The 18,769-nt window shown below is 47.3% G+C and overlaps 3 protein-coding genes across 11 annotated transcripts in view; 2 read left to right on the top strand and 1 right to left on the bottom strand.

Annotated features, from left to right (window-relative positions):
• Positions 1-2,601, top strand: part of UNKL (unk like zinc finger) — a 53,159-nt gene extending 50,558 nt beyond the window's left edge. For all 8 annotated transcript variants that reach the window (XM_080682589.1, XM_080682588.1, XM_080682591.1 and 5 more), the window contains one exon: positions 20-2,601. In XM_080682589.1, coding sequence (XP_080538715.1) covers positions 20-175 — 156 coding nt within the window. In that variant the 3' untranslated portion in view covers positions 176-2,601. The remainder of the gene's footprint in view (positions 1-19) is intronic.
• Positions 219-16,143, bottom strand: GNPTG (N-acetylglucosamine-1-phosphate transferase subunit gamma). 2 transcript variants are annotated; one of them, XM_080682596.1, is made up of 11 exons: positions 15,969-16,143; positions 15,793-15,850; positions 15,641-15,708; positions 4,274-4,328; positions 4,124-4,207; positions 3,934-4,027; positions 3,740-3,854; positions 3,354-3,436; positions 3,142-3,270; positions 2,968-3,049; positions 222-2,879 (listed from the first exon to the last, which is right to left on the bottom strand). In XM_080682596.1, exons 1-11 carry the CDS (start codon positions 16,021-16,023, stop codon positions 2,782-2,784), a joined length of 921 nt encoding a protein of 306 aa, XP_080538722.1. In that variant the 5' UTR covers positions 16,024-16,143; the 3' UTR covers positions 222-2,781. The 2 variants fall into 2 exon arrangements, with proteins under 2 accessions (XP_080538723.1, XP_080538722.1); XM_080682597.1 differs by lacking the exon at positions 15,641-15,708 and having other exon boundaries at positions 219-2,879; positions 4,302-4,328.
• On the top strand, positions 16,036-18,672 carry TSR3 (TSR3 ribosome maturation factor). Its single transcript, XM_080682598.1, has 6 exons — positions 16,036-16,287; positions 16,385-16,604; positions 16,996-17,189; positions 17,652-17,825; positions 17,977-18,040; positions 18,282-18,672. The coding sequence occupies exons 1-6, from the start codon at positions 16,176-16,178 to the stop codon at positions 18,460-18,462; spliced, it is 945 nt and encodes a 314-aa protein (XP_080538724.1). The 5' UTR covers positions 16,036-16,175; the 3' UTR covers positions 18,463-18,672.
• The last annotated feature ends 97 nt before the right edge of the window (positions 18,673-18,769 follow it).

Below are 18,769 nucleotides of genomic sequence, written 5' to 3'. Positions count from 1 at the left end.
ACCAACTTCTCACCTGCAGGTGATCTTCCAGCTCAGAGCGAAGCAGTGCGTCGTGTGCGGAGAGCCAGCCCGCGGCGCCGTCCTGCAGCCCTGCCAGCACCGTGTGCTCTGTGAGCCCTGTGTGGCCAGTGCACCCGAGTGCCCCTACTGCGAGGGTCAGCCCCTCCAGTGGTGACAGCAGCCATGGTGGCCTCATTTCCTGGTGCCACCGACGTCGGGACCCCGGCCCAACTGCATCCAGTTTCATGGTATTCTCCTCGTAGACCTTAAAGGCAAACCCACAGCACCCACCTGCCTGCAGCCCAAGTTTCGGGTGGGCACAGTAATTACATGGGGTTTGCGGTCCTGACACTACTGTGACCACATCCTGGGAGTTCACGTCCCGGCCAAGCACTTTGTAAACAGAGGAATTGACGTGGACGGTCTCAGCTGCTATAAGCTGCTTTCTAGGTTCATGTCTTTTTAATATGCATATGAAGCTTTGTATTGTACTGTGAACTTAAAATATTTCCTATCAGTTTATTGTAATTCATAGTATGGTAAATATATTAGATTTCATAATCTGAAATTAGTACTTATGAAATGAGCATTTATCTAGTAGTGAGAAATGCCTAGGATTTTTATAGGTTTTAAATTAAGTGCAAATAGTATTTATAGCAGAGTGGTTATTGAAAGACATACATTTAGATGTTTTTAATTTTATGAAAGGAACTGTTCCTAACCATGTGCTCGCGCACACTAATTGGAGTTTTATTTCCCAACTTCCCAGCTCCGTGCAATGAGGGAGCTCAGTCACGCATCTATGACCCGTGGCCACTTTCTCTAAGTGCCTGTGCCTTGCAAAAGGAGAATGGTTCATTTGGTTTTATTTTCTCCTTGAAACTTTGTAAGACAACTTGATACTAGTGAAAAGTGCAACCAAGGGGGTCCATCTATTTAAGAGCCGCTTTGTATAGCTTCCTGGAGCTGGCCCCTGAGCACTCCCCACACCTGGGACCACCGGGACTCCTGCCAGAGTGGGACAGGCTCGCCAATCTTTAGCACATTCGACTTCAGGCGACACTTTTGTCTGAACTGTGTGTCTAGGTATTATCAGTCATCCGTGAGGACCTGGCCACTGTGCTAGGGCAGGGGGCTGCCCTGAGGACCTGGCTCTAATGCTGGTCCTGGCCCCCAAGTAGTAGCCTGGCTTCAGGTCCAAGGAAGAAATGCCTGAGAACAGGTCTGATTTAGTGATGACCTGAGTCGTCTCTGGTCTACAATGGGTCATTTTTTTTTCTAGAAATCTGGGAAGAATTAAAAGATGTCTATAGTTTACCCCAACTTTGCTCAGTGAGGCCCATCTAGATTGCTGCGAGGAAGTCTTCACAGAACTTGCCATTTGGGAGGCAGGAGCAGGTACTGGCCCCTCTAGCCTGGAAGTGTGTTTCTACTTGCCTGGGGCTTTGCCAAAGAGTTTTAATAGCATTTTTAAAGTGCAAAGTGACTAGGTAAAAACTTTTATCAGTGACCAAATTAGGATGTATTTACTATAGTAAGTTTAAGACATTTTTTAACATAAGACAAACTGATAAAAAGTTATCATTTTAAAGGTGGATCCATGACATTCCACAGCTAGTGTGCTACTAAAGGTTAATTATTGACTTGGTTTTAATCCTTGTTTTTAATTATAGTGATAATGATTTATTAGGTCTTAGAAATTACGTATATTTTGTGCTACTGTTATCACTGTTTAAAATTATTTTTTATTAATATTTATGCACTTGTTTTCCATGTTAGGCCTTCGGCCTTTTTGGGGCTAGCAGGACAGTGTTTATTACTATCTAGCCTAGACATTTTACAATTATAAACAATTAAGAACAATTAAGCTTTAGGTCTATTTATAAGCTACACCGGTCAGTTCTGTGGAGTTTGGGGGCCATAGGTGTAGTGCTCACAGGGGTTCCACAGCTGGGGATGGGGTGCAGCCCTTGAGCACTTACCCTTCTCAGGTCAGGACTGGCTCTGAGAATAGACGTGTGGTGGGAAGACCAAAGAACCATCCAGAATGGAACTCCCAGGGTGCCCGGGCGCAGTTAGGGCTGTCATGTGGTACGCTCCCAGGGGGCTGCTCCTTGGGGTCCTCCCCGCCCTGCAGTGGCCCTGATCTTAGGAGGGAGCCACCCTTTGCAGGCCTCACAGGCTTAGGGGCTTCCCCACCCCCTCTGGGTGGGAGGGGAGTGCTGGGTGTAGCAGTGAAAGCCGTGTGGTGCTCAGTGTCTCTCAGCTCTAGTGTTCAATATTAGCAGTAAAATTCTTGTCATACTACCCGTGCAGCTGATCAGCAAACCTCAACTCAGTGTGTGGACGCTTCATGTGGACTAATTTATGAAAGCCCCCCGATCTGTATGTATGTTCTGAGTATTTAGATGAGAATGTTATTGGAATGGAATTATCTTAACCCAGAAGGTAGTATTTATAAGGCATAATCATTTACTTTAGTGAATTGTTTAAAGTTGTTAACACCTGTTTAAATTTTTTTACACTACAGCATTTAAGCAATGGTTTACAGAATTCCTGGAATTATTTTTATCAGTATGGAATTAAAACTTTGAATCTTTATTTGTCCATATCTTTGAATACAATCCTGAGAGCCACTGGCCTGGAAGGCACAGAGGAAGCACATCCTCTGCCTGTCGCGTGCTTTTCCCATGACTTCTCGCTCTGCACTAGGTCCCGGCCTGCTCCTCCTTCCTGCTATAGGATGCCAGTCTGGTCTGTCATCTTCAGCTCCATCCCAGGTCATAAGGTGTTCCCTAGCAACCCTGGGTTGCCAAGTAGTTGCTCTGCTGTCCTGTCTGTGGGTATCTTGGAGCCCAAGTGCTCAGAGCTGGAAGTTTCTACCAAAACACCAGGAGGTGACAGGTCAGGATCTGGCTCACAGGCAGCAGGTCCCAAGGTGGGCTTGGCCCCCCAGGTGTGACTTACCCACAGGCTTAGTGTAGGCGATGCCATGTTGGGTCAGCACACTTTGAAGTCTTTTAATCTCCTTTGATAGTTTTTTATGTGCCTGAAACAGAGAAGTTCGAAGGGCACGTCAGGCCCCTCGGTGGGAGGCCGTCTGTGTCCAGAGAACTTGGCTCCCACCCTCCCAATCTGTACCTTACTGCAGCTCTCCAAGGTCTCAAACACCAGACCCTGAGCACCGCCTTCCTGTGTGGATTCACTTTCTTCTGGGGCCTTTAAATAGCCAGCATCCTGAAAAAGTGCTCTGAGCAACTTCTCATAGCCCTGCAGGTCAAAGATGAAGAGGGAACACCCAGTTCGTCGCTGTGCTGCACCCAGCCAAGGGGGTGCCCACCGCAGCACCTCACCTGGGAAGTAATTAGCTCGTCGGCCAGGTCCTGCTCCACCTGGTCCCACCTCTGCTGCAGGGCCGTAGGCAGGGCTGGGTACACTAAGATCCAAGAGAACCCAGACCAGCCGTGGGCAAACTACGGCCCACGGGCCGGATCTGGCCCGTTCGGCTGTTCTGTCCGGCTCGCGGAGCCGAAAGAGCGGAGGGTTCTCTTGCTCTCCCCTCCACTCCTTTACTTTGAATTTATATTAGTTCACACACACACTCCATCCATGCTTTTGTTCCGGCCCTCCAGTCCAGTTTAAGAACCCATTGTGGCCCTCGAGTCAAAAAGTTTGCCCACCCCTGACCCAGACTTAGCTGAGCCCCTCTACCCCACCTCCCAGGGCTCCAGCAGCCTACCTAACAAGGAGTGGGGATGGCAAACAAGGGGCGTCTCGAAGGTCAGCGCATAGACACAGGTGCTTGGCTCAGACACATGAGCCAATCGGTTGCTTTTTCCACAGGTAAGCTCCACCTGGGAGAAAACCTTGGTTGCTAGATGGGTAAAGCAGCCCCCACCCCCCACCCCCCAGGCACACCCTACACAGCTGCACCTTGCTCTGCCGGCTCCGGGAGTGGCAGGAGTCACCGTCCCTCATCCACATGCCCCTGAAGGTGTTATTGGCGATTTCCCACTCATGCCAGATGCTGAGGAGCAGAGCATAAGTTGGGTTAGGTTGGGTTGGGGGAGCACACCACACCAAAGAGCCTGTATCTGCTTACTCATCCCCATACCCAGCTCACCCGAGGATCCCACTGTAGGCATTCCAGCGGAAGGTCTGCTCATGCTGGGTCACGTTGTGGAATGGGCAGAACTCGTACTTGTACCTGGGGGTACAGCTGCTGTCAGGGTTGTTCCCAGCCCCCGCCCCTGCCACCCCTCCCCTCACTCACGTGGACTCCACCAGGCTGAAGCACTTGCCAGAAAGTCTGAAGAGATGCGCAGGCCCTAGAAGGGGGACAATGCAACATGCTGAGTCCAGTGTGAGAGCAGGCATGTGGAAAAGCAGACCAGGCAGAATAAATTGACAACCCACAAAACTGGGGCCATTCAGGAAAAAGATTGGTTTAAACTTTAAAAATGGAGCACAAGAGTTTGGGTGATGTCAGCAAAACCTTAGACTGAGTAAGCTCCAAGCTCGTTTCCCTGTGAAACATCTAAAGAGCAAGCAAAACAGGCTGAGCTAACCTAAAAGGAGTTCTGAAAAACAGGTTTATAGCAACCAAGTAGACAGGAGAACTAAAGCACCTTTAAGCTGGTAGCATTTTCTCTTGTCTTGTGCCTCCCCGCTGACCCTCCTGCATGCTCACAAGGAGCAGGCCGACTTATCTGCAACATTCCGACCTGGCTGGCAGCTGCCAGAGGACTGGTCTTTGTTTTGCCTACCTCACCTCAGGTGGGAAAAGTGGGCACTGCTCATGAAAGCTGCAGGAGGCCTACAGACTCACAAGTTTGAGGCAAGACTCTAGGAACTTAAGACATGCACATGCCTAATAGCAAGATGCACCTCAGGCTGCTCTCTATGCTCAGAATATGCCCAGATACTGGTGAAGATCTGCCCCATCGTAGAGCCAGTCTGCAAACTAACTGGCAGAGGTATCGGTTTTCAAAGGCCCATTTTTCAATAAAAATTGCAAGGCATACTAAGAAACAGGAACACATTGCCTATTCAAAGGCAAATACTGACAGAACCGCCTGAGAGAAGCCCAAACAGTGGACTTATTAAATATTTTATTTAGGGGAGGATCCAAGATGGCGGCGTAGGTAAACACCTAAACTGCTGCCTCACACAACAATTTCAAAACTACAACTAAAAGACAGAACGGACACCATCCAGAACCACGGGAAAGCTGGCTGAGTGGAAGTTCTACAACTAGAAGGAAAGAGAAAAGAGCATTGAGACGTGCACAAGCGCTGAAAAGCTGAGGTACGGAGCCGCGCGAATCGGGCTGGCGGCGGGCGATTGGGAGCGCTACTTTTTTCAACCCGAAGGGAGACAAGCTCCCGATTACTCCGAACTCCAGTTTCTGGGGAGACGCGGGGGACCCAAACTCCTACGGGGAGAAGCTGGACTGTCTGCCATTGGGTCGGAAAGTGAGGGTGGCTTGCTTGCAGGGCTGCGCCCAGGAATAATTGTTTACTGCACTGGGGCGCGGGGCGCGGGGACGCGGTCAGAGACGCAGAGCTGGCTTACTGGCAGCCATCGCTGTTTGCCACGCCCTAGCCTAGTGACGCCCTGAGACCCTGCCCTGCACAATCTACAAACCCACCCAAGCTCCAAGCAGCGGCTTTAGCATATGAATGGCCTGCCCTATCGCAGCTTAACATAGCAAACTTGCAGCCCGGGTCAGACAGCTCCAAAACCTCCAAACCCCAAGCAAAGAGGAGAAAACCGTAGTTCTCGCTGTAGCTCCTGCGGGGTGGCCTCAGACAGTAGCTGACCTGCACCCCATTGGAGATCCAGAAGCCAGTGTACCTAGTGGTCAGTGTGAGACACCAGATTTCAACTCCGCACATCCATAAGTGACACATTCAAGAGGCAGACTCAGTGGGCACCAAAGCCCCACTGAAACAAGTCCTGCACCATAAGCGTGTCTCTAGTGCAGCAGTTCTTCCATTATAGATACAGCGGGTCCTTACAGCCAATTGGCCTGGAGGTCATTCCTCCCAGTGTACCAACAGCAATCAAGGCTTAACTACACCAAGACTTTGCACTCAGCCCACAAAGGGGTGTACCAAAGGCGTCCACCTCAGGTGATTGGGGAGGCTGAGCTACTGGCCCCTATAGGTCACCTACCACACAAAGCCACTCCATCAACACAGGGAAGCAGCAAAATGCGGAGACAAAGAAACATGTCACAAATGAAAGAAATGGAGGAAAGCAAACTACTGGACGACATAGAGTTCAGAACCACATTTATAAGGTTACTCAAGAATCTTCTAAAAACCACCAAGAAACTTGATGAGACTTCCGAGGAGCTTAGTGAGACCTTCAAGGACCTTAATGAGAATACCAAAAAAATGGAAAAGGACCAGTCAGAAATTAAGCATACACTGTCTGAAATAAAGAATATACAGAAATTCAACTGTAGATCAAAGGACCCCAAGAATCAAACCAAAGATCTGAAATATGAGGAAACAAAAAACACCCAACCAGAAAAACAAAAAGAAAAAAGAATCCAAAAATATGAAGATAGTGTAAGGAGCCCCTGGGACAACTTTAAGCGTACCAACATCCGAATTTTTGGGGTGCCAGAAGAAGAGAGAGAGCAAAATATTAAAATGCCAAGGGCAAAAGACAAAGAATCTTGAAAGCAGCAAGAGAAAAACGGTTAGTTACCTACAAGGGAGTACCCATACGACTGTCAGCTGATTTATCGACAGAAACTATGCAGGTCAGAAGGGAGTGGCAAGAAATATTCAAAGTGATGAACAGCAAGAACCTACAACCAAGATTACTCTACCCAGCAAAGCTATCATTCAGAGTTGAAGGTCAGATAAAGAGCTTCACAGACAAGAAAAAGCTAAAGGAGTTCATCACCACCAAACCAGGATTACATGAAATGCTGAAAGGGTATTCTTTAAGAAGAGGAAGAAGAAGAAAAAGGTAAAGATAAAAATTATGAACAACAAAATGACATCAAATACATACCTACCAACAAGTGAATCTAAAAATCAAGTGAATAAAAAATCTGAAGAACAATGGACTGGTGAATATAATAGAATCAGGGACATAGAAAGGGAGTGGACTGACAATTCTCAGGGGAAAAGGGTGTGAGGGGTGCGGTAAGAGATTGGACAAAAATCTTACACCTATGGATGAAGACAGTGGCGGGGGGTAAGGGCATGGGGTGGGGTGGGGTGGGGAATCAGGTGGAGGGGAGCTATGGGGGGAAAAAAAGAGGAACACCTGTAATAATCCGAACAATAAAGATTTATCAAAAAAAAAAAAGACTTTATTTATTTTTAAATATGTTTTCACTGATTTTGGAGAGAGAGGAAAGTACAGGGAGAGAGAAAAATATCAATTGGCTGCCTTCTGCATGCTCCTTACTGAGGATTAATCCTTCAACCCAGGTATCTGCCCTGACCAGAAATCAGACCAGCCACCTCTTGGTGCATGGGATAACGCTCAACCAACTGAACCACACCACCACAGCAAGGGCTACTAAATACTTAAATAACTATCTTAAATATGCTCCAAAACCTAAAATAAAACACAAATAACATGAGGAAAGTGATGTGGGCAGAGATAAAAATCACAGAAAGGAACCAAAAAGAAATTCTGGAGCTGAAAAATACAACTGAAATGAAAATCACACAAGGGATTCAGCAGCAGATCTGAACAGACAGAAGAAAAGAATCAGTGACCACAGCCTAAGAAACCTGTGGCACACATTATGGGAGTCCCCAAAGGAAAAGAGAAAGGGACAGAGAGATTAGTTGAGGAAATGATTGTCAAGAACTTCCCAATTTGATAAAAGACATGAATCTCCAAATCCCAGAAGCTCCAAGTATAATGAACTCAAAGAGACCCACATCAAGACCCAAGAGACAAATGTCAAAAACCAAGTCTTGAAAGCCGTAAGAAGTGACTTGTCTTTAATAAGACTATCAGCTGATTTCTCTACAGAAACTTTGGAAACCAGAAAGCAGTGGGATGAAAACTCAACTGAGGATTCTATATCCAGGGAAAATATCCTCCAAAAATAAGGTAAACAAAAGCTGAGGAAGTTCATTGTCAATTAGACCTGACCTACAAGAAATGCTGAAGGAGTCCTTCAAGTTAAAATGAAAGGACTATAAAAACCTCCAGTAAAGGGCAAATTACAAAGCCAGCATTGCAATTCTGCTTTGTAAATACACAGAAGACAAATGCATAAAAAATTATAAATCTATGTTAGCATATGCACAATGTTTAAAAGGTAATCTGTAAAAACAAGGTTGGTAGAGAAACAGCTGTGTAGTAGTTTTTATATACAATTGAAGTTAATGTAGTATAAATTCAAATAGACTCTAAGAACTTGAGGATGTTACATAATCCCCATGGTAACCACTGATAAAAATAACTATATGTAAAATATACACAAAGGGGAAAATGGAAAATCAAACATGTCACCTAAGAAAAACAGTCAATAAAAACTAATGGAAGAGCCCTGGCCAGTGTGGTTCAGTGGCTAGAGCGTAGGCCCATGCACCTCAGGGCCACAGTTTTGATTCCTGGGTTGCAAGTTCGATTCCCCATCTAGTTTGGGGGTGTGCAGAAGGCAACCAACTGATGTCTCTCTCACATCAAGTTCTGTCTGTCTGTGTTTTTCTCTCTCTTCCCCTCCCTCCCTTCCACTCTTTCTGAAAATGGAAAAAATATCCTTGGGTGAGGATTAACAACAAAAAACCCAACAAAAAGCTAATGGAAGAAACAAGGGACAAAACTATAAGACATACTTTTGTCATTTTATTTGCTTCCTACAAGTCCGTCCGTTACAGGTACACCTCGTTTTATTGCATTTCACAGATAATATGATTTCATCAACATCAAGGCAAGACCCTCCACCAGCAAAAATATTATGATTCGCCCGGCTGGCATAGCTCAGTGGTTGAGCGTCAACCTATGAACCAGGAGGTCATGGTTCGATTCCCGGTCAGGACACATGCCAAGGTTGCAGGCTCAATCCCCAGTGTGGGGTGTGCAGGAGACAGCCGATCAATGATTCTCTTTCATCATTGATGTTTCTATCTCTCTCTCCCTCTCCCTTCCTCTCTCTAAAGTCAATAAAAATATTTTTTTAAAGAAGTATTATAATTCACTGAAGGCTCAGATGATGGTATTTATTTATTTTTGGACTATTGACTTGCATTTTATTTTATTATTATTAAAATAATTCTTTATTGTTGAAAGTATTACATACTTTCCCCATTAGTCCCCTCCCACCTGCCTCAGGCCTTCACCACCCTATTGTCTATGTCCATGGGTTATGCATACCATACTATATGCATACAAGGTCTTTGGTTGATTAACTCCCACCCACCCACCCTCCCCCACCTTCCCTCAGAGATTCCGCACTCTGTTCCATGCTTCCACATCTCTGGATCCACTCTGTTCATCAGTTTGTTACTTAGATTCTACATATGAGTGAGATCATGTGATCCTTGTCTTTCTCTGGCTGGCTTATTTCACTTGGCATGATACTCTCCAGGTCCCTCCATGCTGTCTCAAAGAGTAAGAGATCCTTCCTTGTTACTACTGTATAGTATTCCATGGTGTAAATGTACCACAGCTTTTTTATCCACTCATCTACTGATGGTACTTGGGCTGTTTCCAGATCTTAGCTATTGTAAATTGTGTTGCTATGAACATAAGAGTGCATACATTCTTTCTGATTGGTTTTTCAGGTTTCTTAGGATATATTCCTAGAAGTGGGATCACTGGGTCAAAGGGTAGTTCTATAATGAATTTTTTGAGAAAACTCCATACTGTTTTCCATAAAAGCTGCACCAGTCTGCACCCTTTTCTCCACATCCTCGCCAGCACCTTATTGTCATTTTAATTTGCAGCTCTCTGATCATCAGTGACTTTGAGCATTTTTTCATGTGTCTTGGCCATCTGTATGTCCACTTTGGAGAAGTGTCCATTTAAATCCTTTGCTCATTTTTTAATTGGGTTGTTCATCTTCCTTTTGTTAAGTTGTATGAGTTCCTTATATATTTTGGATATTAACCCTTTATCAGATGTATCCTTGCCAAATATGTTCTCCCATACAGTGGGCTCCCTTTTCGTTTTGTTGATCGTTTCTTTTGCTGTAGTCCCATTTGTTTGTTTTCTCCTTAGTTTCCTTTGTCCTAGAAGATGTATCTGTAAACATATTGCTACGAGAGATGTCTGAGATTTTACTGCCTATGCTTTTTTTCTAGGATTTTTATGGCTTCCCAAAAAATCCATTATCCATTTTGAGCTTATTCTTATATACAGGGTAAGTTGGTAGTCTGGTTTCATTTTTTTGCATGTGCCTGTCCAATTTCCCCAACACCATTTATTGAAGAGACAGTCTTGACTCCATTGTATTCTCTTGCCTCCTTTGTCAAATATTAATTGAGCATAATGCCTTGGGTTGATTTCTGGGGTCTCTGTTCTGTTCGTGGTTTTATTTTTATTTTTTATTAATCCTCACCTGAGAATATTTTTTCCATTAATTTTTAGAGTAGAAGGGAGGGAGGGAGGGGAGATGGGGGGAGAGAGACAGACAGACAGAGACAGATAGATACTAGTAGACAAATATCAATTGGCTGCCTCCTGTATATGCCCAACTGGGGCCAGGGGATCGCATCTACAACTCAGGTATGTGCCCTTGACAGGCAATTGAACCTGTGACCTTTCAGCGAGCAGATTGACGTTCTAACCACTGAACCACACAGGCCAGGGCAATAATGTTTTCTGTAAACTAAGGTATGTACAGTGTTTTATAGACATAAAGCTACATTGCACCCTTAATATACTATAGTAAACATAACTTTTATATGCCCTGGGAAGCCAAAAAATTCGTGTGACTCACTTCACTGCAATATTTGCTTTATTGCAGTGGTCTGGAACCAACCCACAGCACCTCCTAGGTATGCTTATAAGTACTTTCAATGTAAATGGATTAACCTCCCATTCAAAAGGCACTGATTGGCCCTGGCCGGTGTGGCTCAGTTGATTGTTGTCTTGTGCACCAGAAGGTTGCTGGTTCAATTCCGAGTCAGGGCACACACTCAGGTTGTGGGTTCAATCCCTGGTTAGGGTGTGTATGGGAGGCAACTGGTTAATTTTTCTCTCTCACATCAATGTTTCTCTCTTTCCCTCCCTCCCTCTCTCTAAAATCAATAAAAACCTATATTTTTAAAAAGCACAGATTGGCCCGGCTGGTGTTGCTCAGTGGTTAAGCATTGATCTATGAACCAGGAGGTCACAGTTCAATTCCCAGTCAGGGCACAAGCCTGCGTTGCGGGCTCAATTCCCAGTAGGGAGTGTTCAGGAGGCAGCTGATTAATATTTCTCTCTCTCCCTCTCCCTTCCTGTGTGAAATCAATAAAAATATATTTAAAACAAAAAAGGCACAGATTGGCCAAATGAATTGAAAATAAAAAAGATCCAATTGCTTATAAGAGACTCACTTTAGGTCTAAAGACACAAGCAGGTTGAAAAGATGGAACATTCTCCAGGACAGACCATATATTATGACACAAAACTAGCTCTTAATCAACATAAAAAGACTGAAATCATAGTTACTTTCCTGATCACAGTGAAAAACAGAAATCAATAAAAAGTGGGAAACTCACAAGTATATGGAAATTAAATAATACAATCTTAATCACTGGGTCAAAGAAGAAATCACAAGGGAAGTTAGAAAATACTTCCAGACAAAAACAAAAACACAAGATACCGAAACTTACAGGATACAGTGGAAGCAATGCTAAGAAGGAAATTTAGCCCTGACTGGTTTGGCTCAGTGGATAGAGCGTCGGCCTGTGGACTAAAGGGTCCCAGGTTCGATTCCGGTCAAGGGCATGTACCTTGGTTGTGGGCACATCCCCAGGAGGGGGTGTGCAGGAGGCAGCTGATTGATGTTTCTCATCGATATCAAACTCTCTATCCCTCTCCCTTCCTCTCTGTAAAAAAAATAAAAATGTTAAAAAAAAAAAAAAAAAGATAAGCCGCTGACGAATACAGCTTGAGAAAAGGACAGACAACTCCTATAAACCATTTTTTTTAAAAAAGAAGGAAATTTATAGCTATAAAAACATTCAAGCCTTGGCCGGTTTGGCTCAGTGGATAGAGCGTTGGCCTGTGGACTGCAGGGTTCTTGGTTCGATTCTGGTCAAGGGCACGTACCTCCATTGCAGGCTCCCAGCCCTGTTCAGGGGCATGCGGGAGGCAACCAATCGATGTGTCTCTCTCTCACGTGGCTGTTTCTCTCTGTCTCTCTCCCTTCCACGGTCTCTAAAAATCAATGGGAAAAATATCCCTGAGTAAGGATTAAAATAAATAAATAAATCTAGATACATAAAAACCTAAGCAACCGAACTACCAGTCACTATGTTGCACACTGACAACCAGGGGGCAGACACTCCCACAGCCAACCTCCAGGGGCTGGCCAACCTCCCACCATCCCTCGTCCCTCCCCGCCACAGGCCAACCTCCCAGCACCCGCCCTGCACCCCCTCCTCCAGCCAACCTCCCGTGGCACTGATCCCGGCCAGGCCGAGGGACCCCACCCATGCACGAATGAAATTACAGATCAACATCTCTTATGAATATTAATGTTAAACTCCCCAGCAAAACACTAGTAATCTGAATTCAATAACACATTAAATGGACTCTAAACCATGACCAAGTAGGGTTTATTCCTAGAATGTAAGGATGGTCCAAAATACAAAAACCAATCAGCTAATACACCCCACTAACAGAAAGGGGGATAATCATATGACCATGTCAACTGTTGTAGAAGCACCTGTTCTTCAACAGTTTCACCATAAAAATACTCAACAAATGAGGAAGACAAGGAGGCTTCTTTAACATGATAACAGCGTCTATGCACAATCCATAGTTAACATCATACTCAATGGTGAAAAACTGAAAGCATCCCCCTAAGATCAGAAACAAGACATGGATGCTCACAGCACTGCTATTCACTATTCAACTTCATTCTGAAAGTTCTAGCCAGAGCAATTAGGCCAGTAGTAGTAGTAAATAATAATAATAGTAGTAGTAGTAATAAAATAATAAAAGAATCAACTGGAAAGGAAGAAGTAAAATTATTTTGTCATGTTTGCAGATGACATATTTATAAATGTAGAAAACCCTACAAAAATCTTCTAGAGCTAATAAATTCAGCAAAGTTGCAGGATACAAAACTGATGCTCAAAACCCAGTATGTTTCTATACACTAACAATGAACAATCCAAAAAAAGAAATTTAAGAAAATGATTCCATTTACAATAACATTGAATAGAAGAAAAAAAACATTTAGGAATAAATTTATTCAAGGAGACACAACACTTATCCACTGAAAACTACAAACTACTGCTGAAAGAAATTAAAGACATACATAAATAGAAAGATTTCCTGTGTCCATGGAATAAGATTTAACATTAAGATCTCAAACTACTGAAAGTGACCTAGTTATTCAATGTAATCCATATTCAAATCCCAATGGTACTGGAAGTGCTAGCCACAGTGATCAGACAAGAAGAAAACATACAAGGAATCCAAATTGGAAAGGAGCAAGTAAAACTCTCATTAGTTGCAGATGACATGATATTGTTCACAGAAAACCCTAAAGACTCCACAAAAAAACTAGATTTAATAAATGAATTTGGCAATGTAGCAGAATACAAAATTAACACCCAAAAATCTATGGCATTTTTATATACCAATTCAGAATTGTCAGAAAGAGAAATTGAACAATCCCATTTACCACTGTCACAAAAAAATTAAGATACTTAGGAATAACCTTAATCAAGGAGGTAAAAGACCTGTACTCGGAAAACTATAGGATGTTGAAAAAAGAGACAGAGGAAGATATAAACAAGTGGAAGAATATACCGTGCTTATGGATTGGTAGAATCAACATCATTAAAATGTCCATACTACCCAAAGCATCTACAGAATCAATGCAATCCTTATTAAATTACCAACGGCATATTTCACAGACCTAGAACAAATACTCCAAAAATTTATATGGAACCAAAACAGACCCAAATAGCTGTAGCAATCTTTAAAAGAAAGAACAAAGTTAGAAGGATCACAATACCAGATATCAAGTTATACTACAAAGCTACTACGTTCTCTATCCATGTTCTATGCTCTTCCTTGTTTCAAAGTCCTAAGTATGTTTTTGCTGCAGTCAATACATTATTGCTTGTTCTTCTAATAAATCCTATATAATAAAAGCCTAGGTGGTGTCACACCCTTGCGCGACGTTGTTACAAGATGGCCATGCCGTGACACCGTCCCAAGATGGCCGCCACAAGATTGGCCGCTCTCACATCATCACAAGATGGCTGCCACAAGTTGGCCGGAAGGGGAGGGCAGTTGGGGGCGAACAGACCAGCAGAGGAGGGCAGTTGTGGGTGGTCAGGCCGGCAGGGGAGGGCAGTTGGGGGTGACCAGGCCAGTGGGGGAGGGCAGTTGGGGGCGACCAGGCTGGCAAAGGAGGGAAGTTAGGGGTGACTGGGCCAGCAGGGGAAGGCAGGTGGGGGCGACAAGGCCTGCAGGGGAGGACAGTTAGGGGTGACCAGGCCGGCAGGAGAGGGCAGTTAGGGGCAATTGGGCCAGCAGGGGAGCAGTTAGGCATTGATCAGGCTGGCAGAGAAGTGGTTAGGGGGTGATCAAGCTGGCAGGCAAAAGCGGTTAGGGGCAATGAGGCAGGCAGGCAGGTGAGCTGTTTGGGAGCCAGCAGTCCTGGATTGTGAGATGGATGTCCCAGATTGGAGAGGGTGCAAGCTGGGCTGAGTGACACCCCCCCTCCCATGCATGAATTTCACGCACCAGGCCTCTAGTATAATAAAAGCATAGTATGCAAATTGTCCTCTCCACAGGGAGCTCGACTGGAGTTTGACCAGAGTGAGAGGCCGGCCAGGGAAAGGGAGGGAGGCCCCAGCTGACAGAGGCAGCAGGCGGCCAGCAGCCTCTAGAGACCCTACCAGCGCACAAATTTCATGCACTGGGCCTCTAGTTGCTTAATAATAGCGAATGCAGAGCCATCCTATGGAATACCAAGCATCAAGTGAAAAGAATGAAGACCTACATCCACCACCATGAAGAATACAAGACACACTACAGTGAATGACAACAATAAATGCACAAACTTAAATAGTGGTACTATTTTAAAAAACAATGCAAAGACCACAAAAAAAGCACTACACGTTTTTTACTTGTATGCTTATGCATGAAAAAGCATAAAAGTCGTCTGGAAGGACAGACACCAAACTATTAACAGACGTCACCTCCAGAGAAGGAAATAAAGTACTAAGTTCGGGGGCAACTAGGTACAAGAATGTTCTGAAATATAGCGCACTCAGAAATAATTGTAAAAGGCTGACAAACCAATGCATGAGCCTCTAAGCCCTAACTTCCAGGGCCCCTCATCCGACGCCGTCCTTCCCTACCTGGCCTCCCTGGAGCAAGCTCCTGAACTGACCCGGTCCACCCTGGAATCCAGGCCAGTTCCCTGCTCCCTTCCTGGCCACCACCACGTCAGCGGCCAGGGAGCGGCACTCACCAGACACGGGTGAAGGGTCCCTCTTGGGCTGCAGGCGACTGGTCTGGGGCAAAAATGGGTTGTTGAGCCTACGGGAATTGGTAGGGTCAGAAAGAAACAGGGCCCTGGGTCGCCTCTCGGCCCGGCCCGCGGCTCCATGCAAGGCTGCTCACCCGAACGTGTTGGGCTCCTCCACCACCTTCATCTTGGCGGCGTCCGCGTGGGTAGGTCCTATGGGGAACAGGGCGTGAGGAGGCGGGACGGGTCGGGAAGGGGCTCAGGGATGCGTCGGGAAGGGGCTCGGGGTCGCCGGAGCCTGGGCAGGGCGAGCCAGAGGCAGGACACTAACCATACGCCGCGAGCGCCAGCAGCAGCAGCAGCAGGCACGCCAACGACACCGCCATCACTCCGGGCGCCGGCAGGGCGCGCGGTCACGTGGACGTTGCCGGGTCACGTGAGCACCGGAAATAGTAGTAGCGCCTGTCGCAGGCTTAGCGCGTGTAGCCGGGCTGCCGTGGAGGGCTCGCCCGCGGGTCTCCGGGCCCCAGCTTCTACTATGGGCCGCCGGAGGGCAGCGCGCGGGCCAGGGGCCGAAGGCAGCCGCACTCGGCGTCCCGCAGGCCGCTCTCTGGAAGCGTTCGCTGAGGAAGTGAGCGTCGCGCTGCGCGGTAAGTAGGATGTGATCTGGCAGCGGGCCCGGGGCTGGGGTCGGAGGCCCAGGGCAGGTCGGCGGAGCCGCGCGTGACCCAGTCCCATTCTCTGCAGCGTCCATGGAGCCAGAGACGACCGAGGACATGGACAGCCGGAGCCCGGCGCCGCTACCTTGCACGCTAGCCATGTGGGAGCTGGGCCACTGCGACCCCCGGCGCTGCACCGGCCGCAAGCTGGCCCGCCTAGGTCTGGTGCGCTGCTTGCGTCTCGGTCACAGGTTCGGCGGCCTCGTGCTCAGCCCCATGGGCTCCCAGTACGTGTCCCCTGCTGACAGGTAGGCGCGAGAGGCCGGGAGGGCAGGGGAAGAGAGTGGGAATGGGCGGGGTGCCTGCCTGGACCCTTATCTTAATAAGCTCCCGACTCTGGCGCATCATTCCTGTCAGGGTTCACCTATTTATACCTATCTGTCTAGTTTGTCCCAATTGCCTAGTGTAGAGCCCAGAATGTAGTAGATCTCAAATAAACATTTGTCACGTGAAGAAATGAGCCTGTTCTAGTTCCCTAGCTGCCTCAGATCTTGGCTTATAAAGGGCCCCTGGAGGTTGTTTGGGGCAGGGGAGTGATGTTATTGTATCCCTAGTGAGGCCAGTCTCCAGGGACATGCCTGTTCTAGGGCCATCACCAAGGTGGTGCTGGCCCCCAGAACCCTATGCTGCTCCTGGCAGACAGCTGGTGGCACAGTCGGGTGTGGCTGTCATCGACTGCTCCTGGGCCAGACTGGAGGAGACGCCCTTTGGGAAGATGCGGGGCAGTCACTTTCGGCTGCTGCCCCACCTGGTGGCTGCCAACCCTGTGAACTATGGCCGGCCCTGCAAACTGTCCTGTGTGGAGGCTTTTGCGGCTACCTTCTGCATCCTAGGTGAGTGTTGGGGCCTGGCGGCCTGGCTATGCTCCCAGCAGTGTGTTTTCTACTAGCAAGTACCAGGATAAACGTGAGGGTGTGGGCAGAGGTGGTTGAGATGGAAAGGTCAGGGTTTCTATCCCAGTTCCCACCTAAAAGTGTTCCCCCTGTGGGGCTGAGGTGGCAAAATGAATAGCTGGCCTGCAAGCACTCAGATTTGGCCTGTTATCTTGGCACCACTGCCCTTAGAGTCCTCCATCACCCTTCAACTCATCCTCGGGGAATTTATGGTCCCAATAGAGGCCCAGATAGGCAGGGGGATTCAGTGGGCCGCAGAGGCAGGCATGGGATGTCTGGACTGGAGGATAGTGTCCGGCAGGTGCTTTTAGGTCCTGGGACAGCATTGGGTACGCTGGGGACATGCTCAGGATTGGAAAGGGATTGTTGACATTCCTGGGTTTCCTGTTTCTGCGGCATCAGGCTTCTCAGACCTTGCTGTCATTTTGCTGCGGAAGTTCAAGTGGGGCAAGGCCTTCCTAGACCTGAACCGTCAGCTCTTGGACAAGTATGCAGCCTGCTGTGGCCCAGAGGAGGTACTGCAGGCAGAGCAGGAGTTCCTGGCCCATGCTAAGGAGCGTCCCGAGGAAGAGATCGGTGAGGCTTGGCATGGATGTGAGCCCCCCGCCCCGGTGGGAGCCAGGACCCTCCATGCCTGCCACCTCTCTGAGAAGCTTTAGGGGTGGAAGGCTGGGTTCTGCTCAAAGCTCACCTATCTGTCACTGTCCTCTTTGCTTCCTCTGTTCAGATCCCTTTGATGTGGATTCAGGTCGAGAGTTTGCAAATCCCAACAGGCCCATGGCTGGCACCCGGTAGGTCCTTAGGCTTCCCAGTTTCGTGACAGCTCAGACCCAGGGCTGTCCTCAGCCTCTGGCCTCAGCCCTTCCTGCTCTGCAGAAATGGGGTGGGAGGTTTGACTGTGGAAATGGGGGTATGGACGTCCCACTGAGAGAGGTTTTGGTTTCAAGAACACAGGGAGTATGAGGAATTTGTACCTCAGCCTGAGGGCTTTTGTGGGTCAGGTGGTGCCTTTAGTGAAACAACTACTTCCAGGTTGCCCAGGGACAGTGATGACAGTGACAGTGAGGAGGAGTCTGAGGAACTTGGGCCTGAAGCTGAGGATGGAGGCCGCAGCAGCAGCAGCCCAGAAGAGGAGGATACTCGGGAGCAGGGGTCAGAGGCCAGGGCCCCTGCTGAGGTTTGGAAAGGAATCAAGAAACGGCAGAGAGACTGAAGGTTCCAGACGTGTATTTTTCAAGGCAGAGCGATGAGGAAACCTAGAGACAACATCGGAACTGGTGGGAACAACGACAGGCCTGGCAGTCCTGGCTCATTGCATGTACGAGCAGCACTGGGCTGTCAGGTTCTCTCCCAAAGCTTCTATCATAGCCTTGCTCTGGGTCCTGCCTCAGAGTCCCTAATGAAGCTGTAGGCAGGGAGACTTCGTGAGCCTCTGTTTCTTGGCACTTGGCCTGGGTGCTTGGGGGAACTCTCAGTCTCTAGTGAGGCAGACCCTGGCTGGAAAGGTCTGGATAGTGGGG

Source organism: Plecotus auritus, assembly GCF_963455305.1.
Source record: "Plecotus auritus genome assembly, chromosome: 7".
Lineage (NCBI taxonomy): Eukaryota > Metazoa > Chordata > Mammalia > Chiroptera > Vespertilionidae > Plecotus > Plecotus auritus.
Note: the sequence above shows the minus strand (reverse complement) of the source record. Positions and strands in the feature narration are given on the sequence as shown.

What these genes read in the sequence shown, in the direction of transcription:
- GNPTG (XM_080682596.1), bottom strand. Translation starts at nt 16,023, where the DNA reads ATGGCGGTGTCGTTGGCGTGCCTGCTGCTGCTGCTGCTGGCGCTCGCG. An exon ending in GCTGGCGCTCGCGGCGTATG is followed by an intron (nt 15,851 to 15,968) that starts GTTAGTGTCCTG and finishes TGTTCCCCATAG; the next exon opens with GACCTACCCACGCGGACGCC. An exon ending in GCCTACAGTGGGATCCTCGG is followed by an intron (nt 4,028 to 4,123) that starts GTGAGCTGGGTA and finishes TCTGCTCCTCAG; the next exon opens with CATCTGGCATGAGTGGGAAA.
- TSR3 (XM_080682598.1), top strand. Translation starts at nt 16,176, where the DNA reads ATGGGCCGCCGGAGGGCAGCGCGCGGGCCAGGGGCCGAAGGCAGCCGC. An exon ending in TACGTGTCCCCTGCTGACAG is followed by an intron (nt 16,605 to 16,995) that starts GTAGGCGCGAGA and finishes TGCTCCTGGCAG; the next exon opens with ACAGCTGGTGGCACAGTCGG. An exon ending in GGCTACCTTCTGCATCCTAG is followed by an intron (nt 17,190 to 17,651) that starts GTGAGTGTTGGG and finishes CTGCGGCATCAG; the next exon opens with GCTTCTCAGACCTTGCTGTC.